This window comes from Lynx rufus, unplaced genomic scaffold, assembly GCF_022079265.1.
Source record: "Lynx rufus isolate CCGP_SWC_20201006 ecotype Redwood Valley unplaced genomic scaffold, mLynRuf1.p SCAF_1, whole genome shotgun sequence".
NCBI lineage: Eukaryota > Metazoa > Chordata > Mammalia > Carnivora > Felidae > Lynx > Lynx rufus.
In genome coordinates, this window is record NW_025814823.1 from 117,949,769 (window position 1) to 117,961,985 (window position 12,217).

General features: G+C 38.0%; 1 protein-coding gene across 1 annotated transcript in view; it reads left to right on the forward strand.

The window, feature by feature from the left end:
* The window catches only part of NDFIP1 (Nedd4 family interacting protein 1), a 56,496-nt gene extending 46,016 nt beyond the window's left edge, over positions 1 to 10,480 (forward strand). Inside the window, exons 7-8 of the mRNA XM_047086268.1 lie at positions 1,797 to 1,902; positions 9,415 to 10,480. Of these exons, the coding sequence (XP_046942224.1) occupies positions 1,797 to 1,900 (104 nt within the window). The 3' untranslated portion in view covers positions 1,901 to 1,902; positions 9,415 to 10,480. The remainder of the gene's footprint in view (positions 1 to 1,796; positions 1,903 to 9,414) is intronic.
* Positions 10,481 to 12,217: the final 1,737 nt, after the last annotated feature.

The following is a 12,217-nucleotide window of genomic DNA, read 5'->3' on the forward strand; positions in this document are numbered from 1 at the left end:
AAGGCACTTAATAATAAAAATGACCCATAGAAGAGTTACTTTAGAGGAATAGTTTCTTGGCTTGCTTATTCTTGAAAATGTATCTTTACGAAAAAGGGTGACTTTCCTTTATCCCCCAAGCCTAAGTTCAGACAAGTCCTGAATGGACCAAAGGAGAGGCATTAAATATGTACTTTTAGGTTGATTGTTGACAACATAGATAATTTATAGAAACTTAATGAACTGATTTCCTTCCTTTATTAAAGTTTCTTGGGAGAAGAATTTACCATACTTGCAATTAGTCATTCTGTTTATCTTACTGCTTACTAGTAAGCGAAAAAACAGTGACACTTAGGATATAACTTGTGCATTTGGATCCAATGTTTAGATCATTTTGGGAATTTCTCTTGCAGAGAGTACCAATTCTTGGGTATTTTGTTATTTTGTTTGTTGTTTTGCTAGGAACAAGTCTACACAGAGCTCTCAAGCTGACACTCCATGAGCTACATCTAGCCTGTAGTTATAATTTGTTCTACAGTTATTTTTAGAGGTTTTTTAAAAATTAGTTGCTGTCACTTACAAATCAAGAGTTTCCATATAAAATGTCTCAATTTTTTTACTTTTCTTAAAAATTGGAATATCTAGCAAAACAGGCCTGTATTTCCACCTGGCCCCCACCCTTTGACTGGAGCTGAGTTGTAGGCATCCACTCCAGATTAACCACTCATTTCACCAGGATTCCACAACCCAGCACGTGATGGGGTAACCCCTGCTGTCTAGTCACTAACTACTTTTGCTGCCAAACAGAATGGGAATGAGGAGTGCTTGCTGAATGGGTACAGATTTTTTAGGGGTCATAAAAATGTTCTCAAGTTAAGATAATAGTTTTGGTTGTACAGCTTTATATTTCTACTAAAATTAAATAAAGCCAGTGAATGGTATACATGAAATGAGTGAAGCTTATGGTATGTGAATTATATCACCATAAAGGTGTTTTTAAAATGTCTCTTAAGACTCAGGGAAGAGCTCTGAAGGAGGAAGGTCAGAAGAGAGTGAGCTGTCATTAGAGGGGGCATACCCCCTTCCCGGGGGGAGGAGGGGGTTGGTTGTTACAAGAGGTGAAAACTGAATGTAAATAGCTTTTGGTGTAGACTTACAAAATCAGCCTCACTCCTTCAGTGCCTGGTAAATAAAGGGCAGAGTGAACCCTACTTGTATATATATTTTTAAGAATAGAGAAATTAAATTTAGAGTTGAGAATGTAAGAATTGCTGTAAAAACAAAAAAAAACGAAACAAAATATAAAAAGAATAGCTGTAATAGGTTAAGGGGATCCTGACACCTAGTGGAGAGCATATGTACAGTTGACAGGAAAAAAAAAACAAAGCTTGACAAGAGGGATGGGGTTTTTTTTGTTTTTGTTTTTTTTCTTGAGAAAAATATTTTATAACGTGTCTTTTTTGGGGGGCTTAATTATCTTGAAATACTGTTTTGGAACCTAGAAGGTAGGTTTTCATAATGCCTTTCAGTGAGGTTATCAAATAATAGAGGTTTAGCTCTATCTTATTTTTTATTTGCCTTTTAGACCAATTAGATTCTGAATGTGCAAAAAGACTTTCATTTGGGCTCTCAAGATTATGTCTTCTCAATGAGAAATGGAAAATTTTGTATGGAAATCATTTGGAAATTGCTCATGTTTTGATAACTTTTAGCAGAAAAATGATGAAATAGTGCTATCAATAGGGATATTTCTGTGGGCAGGGTGTACTTAATACAGAAATTATAAATTCATTCTTGATTTTTCTTTTTTAAATCAGGTTTTCTCCTGTTTCTCAGAGGATTTATCAATTATGCAAAAGTTCGGAAGATGCCAGAAACGTTCTCAAATCTCCCTAGGACCAGAGTTCTCTTTATTTATTAAAGGTATTACACAAAATGTTATTCTAGTCCCAGTATAATCATGTGATCCATTGCCGATTTTTCTCCACGATCAGAGTATAGTATGCCCCCTGTAGTTGGAAATATAGAGAAGGTAAGGAAGCCATAGTCCTTGCCTTTTTGGCAGTTTCTAGTTTAGTTAAGGCGTGTTTTCATTAAAAGCTGTTGAAATGGGCAAGTTGGAAAAACTACCATAGGAGAAAACATTATCTCATGTTCTGACAGTATAGAAGAGGCAGGGGTCTTCATAGTCTTTGGGAAGCTAGGATATTTGACTGTAACTACGGGGTCCAGGATCTTTGAATCCTGAATCCTGAAGCCACTGCTTATTGTACCAGCTCCAGAGGATAGCATTGAGAAGGAGCCTTTTAGGCCTAATCACTTGGCTGTAATTACATAGGTCCCCCAAACCCCAGAGCTCCAATGGGAAGAAACCATTGTCTGCATGAGGAACTCCTTTTGCCTAGGCTACTTACAAGCCCACTAAGGCTTCCATCTCTTAAAATTAGTCAGGAGACTTTCCTGGTGCCCTTCTTCACGTTCACACCCTGACATTACCACTCTGGTGGTAAGGAGGGTCAAACCCAAGGAAAGGAAGGGGAATGGACCTTTATCTCTGCCTAGAAGAGGAGGACTAAGCCCTGCTAAGGCTCCTCTTTGATTCCTATGTGGTTTTCTCCAGAGCTTAGCTTCATCTTCCATCTTTAGCTGCAAAAAGGAAGAGCTATGGAATCTTGGAAAAGAGTATACCAGAGAGAGTCCTCTCTGGTAACAAGATCTAATAGGACTTCTTGGACTTCACTTTGTTCCTTTAAGTTTGGGATGGGTGGGTTGTGGAGAGGAATCTCGAACCACCCTAGGGGCTAGGTTAGTTGAAGATCAGACAAGGCTTTGGGGCTTTTTTTGTGTGTTTTTTGTTTTTAAAGATTTTATTTTAAAGTAATCTCTACACCCAACATGGGGCTTGAACTCACAACCTTGAGATCAAGAGTCACATGCTCTTCCGACGGGGCTAGCCAGGCACCCCCTGAAGATCAGACAAGGCTTTGTTTTAAAGGGTGTACCAGTTGACATCCATCTTAAGTGATACGCAGAAATTGGATAAGGTGGGGTAGATTTAGAATCACCTAAAGCAGAGTGAAGAGTGTAATAGAGGCAAGGAAGTATGAAGCTTGCTCAAGGGACAGCAGTTTGATTATAGCATAAAGGAGTGTTGAAGGTCAAGGCTGGCAAAGCCAGCTTGAGACAATGGTTTCAAATATCTTGAGCACTAAGCCCATTTGCAGTGGAACAGTAGAATGCATAGAGCAGCCCTTAAAGTCCAGGGACATGTTGGTTCAATGCAAGCTAACCCTTTGTGAACATTAATTTGTTCTCTATTTGCTGTGGGTAGTCATAGTTAACAAAAGTAATCAGATGCTAAGAATGGAGTTCTCCGTGTTGAAGATTCATGATGGTATCAGGATGTGTGCATCTAGAAAAGAAATTACCCACCATAATTAATTTGCCAGGTGATGTGAGACAGCGTTAAAACTTTTTTTTTTTAATTTTTTTTTTTTTCCAACGTTTATTTATTTTTGGGACAGAGAGAGACAGAGCATGAAGGGGGAGGGGCAGAGAGAGAGGGGGACACAGAATCAGAAACAGGCTCCAGGCTCTGAGCCATCAGCCCAGAGCCCGACGCGGGGCTCGAACTCCCGGACCGCGAGATCGTGACCTGGCTGAAGTCGGACGCTTAACCGACTGCGCCACCCAGGCGCCCCAAAACTTTTTTTTTTTGTTTTAATGGTTATTTATTTTTGACAGAGACAGAGACAGAATGCGAGTGGGTTAGGGGCAGAGAGAGAGGGAGACACAGAAGCAGAAGCAGGCTCCAGGCTCTGAGCTGTCAGCACAGAGCCTGATGTGGGGCTCGAACTCACGAGTTGTGAGATCATGACCTGAACCGAAGTCGGACGCTCAACTGACTGAGCCACCCAGGCACCCCAGCATTAAAACTTTTTAAGCAACAGGGATGCCTGGCTGACTCAGTCAGGAGAGCATGCTCCTCCTGATCTTGGGGTCGTGGTTTTGAGCCCCGTGTTGGTTGTAGAGATTACTTCAAAACAAAATCTTCTAAAAAATAGGTAAAAGTTTTTAAGAAACAGAATAATATGAGAATTTCTTGAATATGACAAATTGCATTAAGCATTTCATATGTATAATTAAATGTATTTATGTAAATAACAGAAAGTTACAGTGATAGATGAGGTCAGATACCTGCATGGTAGAGTATATTCCTAAGGCATTTCTTACAAAAGTTAAAGCATGTGAAGAACTTAGGCTTGTATTGGTTAAAGTAAATTTCTTCAAAGCAATATGTACTTTGATTTGAAAGAAAACTTTGTTCCTTAAGAGTGCCATATGTGCTGATTTTTTTTTTCTTTTTTTTAAAAGAAATAAAACATTTGAAGTAGGTTTTAATTGCGTGTTTAAAAGTATGTGGCATATCCTGAATTTGAATTAGGTTACAAAGTCTGGACTCAGATGGACGTTGACACTGCTGGTCTAATGCCCTAATGTGTTTTTGTGTCTAGGACATCCTAACTTTAAGAGACTTATCAGATGTTCTGTGTAGTTTTATGAAGTTACTATTGTCCTCTTTTTTCTTTCCTCTCTATATTCATATCCATATCCATATCCATATCCATATCCATAATTGGTAACTATTTCTAAGCCTCACATTTAACTCTTACCTGCCAAAGATTCAAAAGTTAATTCTTTTGGGTTGCCATGGTTCTCCTTACAAAAGGTGTGCAAATCACCCATAGATTTCCCCTAATCCATTCGTGTCCATATATCCTGAGGGGACAGACTTCTTTCTCTCTCTCTGTCTCTCTCTGTCTCTCTGTCTCTCTGTCTCTCTCTCTTCCCCTTTTAATTCTTTTAAAGTGATCTCTGTTTCCAGTGTGGTGTTCAGATTTATAACCCTGAAGTCAAGAGTTGTGTGTTCTACTGACTGAGCCAGACAGGTGCCCCCTTATTTCTCTTTTTTAAAAAATAATAGATTCTATAGGTCTAGGCAAATGGTAGCTTTGAATTTCTGAATGGACCAAGATCACACTTCTATTCTCTTCATTCTTCAGTTAGAAGGAAATTTCAATGTTTATTAGGGGATTGCACACCTTCCTCATCTTGTTTCTAACACATAACCAGTAACAGCCAGGTTCAGAAGAAAGCCTGAACTTCTCAGTTTTCCTGTATTGTTAGAGACTATATTGAGTGGCTTTTGTTCATAAAAATTGGTATTGTTTTGTTTGGATTTTTAAAACTGTCTGAAATGTTTTATAGGAGTATTCTAAATGTAAAGCAAAGTATGGGATTATGATTTGCAGTAGACAGTCGTTAGTACTAATGCTGATGGAATTGTGAAGGGACATTCTAGGCCCCTGCGATTCTCTGTATTTTGGGGTCAGAAGCCTTATTGTGCTTTAGGAGTTGTCAGAAACTTAGAGCATCTCTCGGTGAAGGGCATCTTAAGTTTCTTTTCTTTTCTATCTGACTTTGCTAATCTAGTTGATTTGAAATCATTTCTGACATGCCCAGAGGATTCAGAGCTCTAAATTAGGGGTTTGGAGGCTTAGAGCCGCATTTAGAATTCTAATGACTTCCTTACTAATTGTCAGTATCCCCAGAGTGAATCTGAAAAGCCATAATATCCCATGGGACTGAATTTCCTTTGTCCATTGACAGGGATAAGAACTGTTCATCTAGATCCAAATGTAGAATGTTTCTCTAGTTGAGAGGAAATTTAATTTAGTTTGAAGTTGTGCTAGCAAACCATCATGTAAGATGTGAAGATTTTATTTTCTTTCACTGAGACTTCTTAACTTTCTTTGATATATATGTCACTAGTTAAAAGCTAGCTGTAGGCTTACTTTTTGCCAGAAAGACACGGGTAGGTACTTTTTAAAGTAGCTTTGCCGTAACAGAAAAATAACTTAATTCCCATGCTGTACTAAGGTCTGCCATTTTACTGGAAAAGGGTACAAGAATAGTGACTTTTCTGTTCAGGTGACCCAAAATACAGGACACACAAACAAACAAACCTTGAAATGACCCCAGAAGGCCTCTTTCTAATCAGCCAAAGTAGATGTTACAAAAGCCGAACAGTGAGGCTCATGTACTGCTATCATAGGGGCAGCTCTCAGGTTCCCTTTTGGAGCTCATTTAAGCTTAAAAAGGAAATCTGGTCTCCTGCCCCACAGCAAGAAAAGCCAGAAGGAACTGCTAAATGTAGGCCCGGTGGCCTCAAGAAGTGAGTGACTGTGAGGAAGCAGAAAAACAGAACGTTCCTTCTGTATTGTTTCCAAAGAAACAGATACCTTTCAGAAACCTCTTTATCTGAAATGGTCAAAAATGTCGTGTTCATACTTATTCTTATTTACCATTTTACTGGAAAATAAATTTTTATGGAGTACCACTTCCTCTGATGCTGCCAAGGAACTGAGGGTTTAGCTGCAGTAGTTGGAATGTGGTAGCACAGTGAACTGGTATCAGACGCTGCTCCAGAAGCACTTGTGCCTGTGAAGCCCAAAAGATTTTAAATTGTTATTTTAACCACATATAAAATAGGAGGGAGGGGCACCTGGGTGGCTCCATCAGTGAAACATCCGACTTCGGCTCAGGTCATGATCTCACGGTCTGTGAGTTCGAGCCCTGCGTCAGGCTCTGTGCTGTCAGTTCAGAGCCTGGAGCCCGTTTCAGATTCTGTGTCTCCGTCTCTTTCTGACCCTCCCCCCGTTCATACTCTGTCTCTCTCTGTCAAAAAATGAATAAACGTTAAAAAAAAATTAAAATAGGAGGGGAAAGTTTGTAAGCCCTGGCATTAATGAGATAGGACGCTTTACAATTAGATAATGATTCCTGTGACCTGTACCTATTAGTTACCAGATATGTAAAATTTCCCCACATATGATGCTATTTTTCCTTTTCTGTGATGTTTCCCTTTCTATAATCTTCCCCCTCCTCCTTAATACTTCTCTTAATTTATTAAAGGAAGTTCACCCCAAGTTAAAGTTAGATTTGTTGGACTATGTTGTCAAGCAGCAAGACAGAGAGAGAGACAGTGCGTGAGCAGGGGAGGGCCAGAGAGACAGGGAGACACAGAATCCGAAGCAGGCTTCTGGCTCTGAGCTGTCGGCGCAGAGCCCGATGCGGGGCCTGAACCCATGAACCGTGAGATCATGACCTGAGCCGAAGTTACACACTTAACCAACTGAGCCACCCAGGCGCCCCAGTGGAATTTTTGCTAAAAAAAGTTCATATAACATTCAAGAAGAAATGGTGGTTTTCCTCTTGAGATTAAATGATCTGTAGGCTGATGGTTCCTTTTGTTTCTGAAGTGATCCGATCTACAGTTTAGTAATGATGTCCAGAGTCCCTAACAGCCTTCTTTCCTCCAGTTGTGTTCCACCATTGTTTTTGTGACATCTTGTGAGTCAAGTCTGTCTGGACAGGCCTCCAGGTTTAAGAGAGCAGTAATAATTTTCATTTGGAGCCTGTATAGTGATTGAGATCACCCACTATTAACCTATCTAGACTCCTTTAGTGGAATTTTATTGTTTGTTGGGTGGTTCTGACTTTGAGGGATCTAATCAACCTCTGTGGAAGCAGCATGATCTAAGGCAAGTGGTCAGATCGTTACCTGGACTATATCTTATGTTCTTGCAAATTCTAGTGTTTTAATGAATAAGAACTCTTACATCATTTTTCATCTGTTAATGGAAATTAATAAAGCTGAAGTTACTTAAAATTGTAGTAAGTCTAGCCTCATTGCAAAAACCTCCACTTGACATAGGCCTGCTGATACACTTTTTGCTTCTGCTTGGTTTTTAGAGTTCCTTATGTTCTCATGTCTTTGTCACTGTACATTCTGAGGTTTCTCAATCTAAAGAAAAGTTGTTCTTGTGTCACTATTACTGGTTTACTTGAATACCAACTGAATTTGGAATTTGGAAAAATATTGAACAGTTTAAAAAACCATATATTGATTTCCTCTATTGTAGCTTCTCTGCATTTTGTCAGCCTTTTAAAGATTTACGCAGCAGTCTAATCAGAAAAGATAGAAAAGAAAGGGCTAGTTCTAGCTTTTACAGTAACCTGGACAGGTAGAAAAGTAAGCTAAGGGTCTCCATATGAGCCCATCCAACTCTCCCTTGGTGCATGATACCACACAGTTGTTTCTCAAATATTTATGAAGTAGTGTGTGTGTCTTCAGTGTTGTTGTGTGTTTTTTTGCATTAACATAGGGAGTCACTTGTACGTTTTCCTGTTAATTCCATGAAAACCAAAATGATTAATTATGCCAAAACAGAAATGCCTCAAAGTATTGTATGAAAACTGCATTTAAAATACAGAATATATGGGGCACGTGGGTGGCTCAGTCAGTTAAACATCTGACTCTTGATTTCGGCTCAGGTCAAGAGCCCTGAGTCAGGCTCTGTGTTAACAGCCCAGAGCCTACTTGGGATTCTCTCTCTCCCTCCCTCTCTGTCCTTCCCCCCATGCTCTCCCTCTTGTTTTCTCTCTCAAAATAAATAAATAAACTTAAAAATAATATGCAGTATATGGGCATTGTTTTGAGAGTGTTTATTTCAGTCATGTATATTCCTTTTTAAAAATCAGTTTTTTGGGGTCCCTGGGTGGTTCTGTCCATTAAGTGTCTGACTTCATTCAGCTCAGGTCATGATCTTGTGTTCATGAGTTCGAGCCCGTGTCGGGCTCTGTGCTGACAGCTCAGAGCCTGGAGCCTGCTTCGGATTCTGTGTCTCCCTCTCTCTTTGCCCCTCCCCGGCTCACGCTATGTCTCTCTCTCTCTCTCAAAAATAAATAAACATTAAAAAAAATTAGTTTCTTTATCAAATTTTTTCAGAAATATATGCCCCACAATACATTGACTTTTTTGTCTGATTGATTGAAAGAAGTATCTGTGATACCTGTGAGTTTACAGTTATTCTTTAACTTTGCGGTGCTCTAAGTACAGCATGACATCATTGGCGTCCTTTGTGGAAATCTTCCTTGTGTGAGATCTGGCAGAATTGGCAGGGTAAACAGGAGCTTCAGGTGTATTAGGAAAATTACCTGTGCACTTGGATTCTACTGTCTCTTAGTCCCCAAGTTTCAGTCATTGCTGTGGAGGTTAAGTGCAGGAGGAAGGAAGTGTTACTTGCATTTCATTATGTTGTTAGGACGTTTGGAGAGAGAGATCGATCCCTGGCTTTGTGGGCTTTAGAGAAAGCATTCAGGTTCTTCCTAGTTCTAGAGTCCTTGGTAACTTTAAGAACTGAAATGTTAATGTTTATTGAATAGTATGATGTCAGTGTATAGTAATCTTAAAGCTATGTTAAAATCTACTTGTGTCTGCAAACATCCTGCCTTCTTTTGTGACTACATCCTTCTCTTGGCCAAAATAACAAGCTAACTAGAGTTTCAATATTCAATATCCTTCTCTGGCAGATGTTTTCTGGCAAAGGCCTTCCTGCGTTTATGAATTCTCTCTCAAGAAGCAAGAGAACACCTGCAGGAAGTGAATCAAGATGCAGAACACAGAAGAATAATCACCTGCTTTAAAAAAATAAAGTACTGTTGAAAAAGGTCATTTCTCTTTATTTGTTCCTAGGTGTAAAATTTTAATAGTTAATGCAAAATTCCATAAACTTTGAATCATTAGTGGTTAATGTTTGAAAAAGCTCTCGCAATCAAGTATGTGATGTATTAATAATGCCTTATCTATTGTTTGTAGTTATTTTAAATAGCATGAGCCTTGTCCCTGTAGTCAGTAGGGGGCAATCTTGCTTTATTCATCCTCCATCTCAAAATGAACTTGGAATTAAGTATTTTAGTGTAAGATATGTATAATGCTGGCCATTTTAAAAGGGATTTTCTCAAAAGTTCAGATTTTTGTTATGACTGCATTTCTACGCATAATCCATACTTGCTGTTAAAATTAATCTAGAAATTTATTCAGTTGTACTGTGAACACCTGGAAGCAAAATCATAGTGCAAAATGCATTTAAGGTGTCGTCAGGATTAAGTTAAGTTCTTAATTGGTGAATAATAAGCATTAAGTTTTTATAGTCTGTATTCTAAATTTTGCAGTACCTTATTGTTCTGTGTTATGTACCTAAGAAATTGTAAAGGTGTTGTCACTATAAAATAAAAAGGACAAGGACAATTGCAGCTTAATTACTAAAGTACAGTTGATACTTTATTATTAAGAGTCCTACTCTTTCTTTCTTTCTTTCTTTCTTTCTTTCTTTCTTTCTTTGTCTCCTGATGATTAGGCCAGGGGCTGGAGTAGGGAGGGTATTAGATACTAAGGAGCAAAGAAAGAATTAGTTTGGAACTTTTGAGATGATCCCTAACATACTGTAGTACTACTTGCTTTTATAATGTGTTAGCAGAAACCGATGAGTTATAAATGTAGAATGATGTGCTTTCTGCCAAGTGGTAATTCACCTTGGTTTGCTATGTTAAAACTGTAAATACAACAGAACATTAATAAACGTCTCTTGTGTAGCAACTTCTGCTGTAGATTAGTGTTTAATTTCTTGGTTTGCATTTGTTCATTGCCAAGGCAATTTTTTTCTAATCTTTATTCATACAGATTCATGCAGAATCATTCATTAAATTAAAAAAAAAATTGGTTTGGAGCCAGTTTTTTTCTTTTTCTTTTTTTTTCAGCACAAAAAGTTCCCTTCTGTTATTCTCAGTACATTCCTAAAGATGTATGTGAAAATTGGTTCTGCAAAAGCTAATGGACTAAATACAGAGGAGTTGTAGAGATCTTAAATCACTCCAGAACTCCCAATTATGCTTCATTTTTTAGACCTAATCCTAGATAGTTTATTTCCAATATTTTCTGCATGTTTCTTGCCTTTGCTCTTTTTCTCATTTGAGCACTATCCACTAGTTTAAGCCCTATGAGAACCCAGCTGAGGCGAAAGACTCCTCATTCCTCCGTTTCTATTCTTGTCCCAGTTGTGTTAAATTTAAAGTCCCGTGGTTCTTAACAATGTCAGCCATTTGATGTGTCCCCCCCTTCTTCCACTTATTAAATAAAATATAAAGAACAAATGCAGCATGCAGCAAGATGGTCATGGAACTCACAGATCACCAGCATGTATGGCAGCTGCAAATGTTCTTTTATCTCCTGCATGCAAATATCTGGGATCAGCCTCAGAAGTCTGTTTAGGGGTGTCAATATGTAATGCATAGAAGTATAGGTTGTTTGAGAGCTAAATAGGAGAATTGAGGGCCTCCTGGATGGACATTTCAATGATCATTCCAACTTGTTTGTTATTTGTAATAGTTATATATTCTTGTTCAAAAGTTATATTTTGCAGTAGATAAGCAGGGGGTTTTAATGAAAGTCTCTTTGAATCTCTTTGAAGATTTTTACATTTTGAATTAGATTATGCCAACAATATAATTTGGAAAATTTTATAGCCTATATCGTGTTCTAAGTTTAAGAATGAATATATCTCCAACAATCATAATAGGGACACATGCAAGAGAGAACTATTGAAATTATCTTACAGGACAAAATAGAAGGTCTCTAAACCACATAAACTGGAACATTATAAACTCGCTTTGTGTTTAATCTTTAGGTCCTTGTGTCTTCTTTGGTTTTGTATATTCAAAGGACTAAAATATTTGGAATTTCTTTTTCTACATATTTGGTGGCCCTTAAGACTTTGTCACATGTAAATCTATAGTTTGACATGCTTTCAAAGTACTTAGAAGGATGATTTCTCCTTTTTCTTTTAAATGTTCTAAATATTAAGGTCTTTTCAGACTTGTCAAGTTGGTACCATTTGATACCTAGAGTCCTTAACTATTAGGATGGAAATATTTATACTGTACTATTTTCGTTTTTCTCTCTCATTCTTTTCTGTCTCCCTTCGGTAGTTTCATTATTAAGAATAACCCTTTCATATAAACTATTTGAAAGGGGATACTGAGGAACCATTTATTTGGCTAAGGTGATGGAATAAACTGCCCTTGATCCCGAACTAAGGGACAACTAGGGCTTACCTATGACCACAGAGGTCCCTCATGCCTCTTACTTCTGTTCATTTGGAATTATACAAACTATGTTTAAAGGATTCTGTGTAGCAGTTTCTTTTTTCAGAAAATTAGATTGCTTTGTGTGGGAATAAAAAGTTATTAAAATCTACTTGTTAAAAAATTATGAGTGAATATCTTTACTATTGGGGTCAATTTTGTTTACAGTTTTAAAGAAAACAAGATTTTTAAG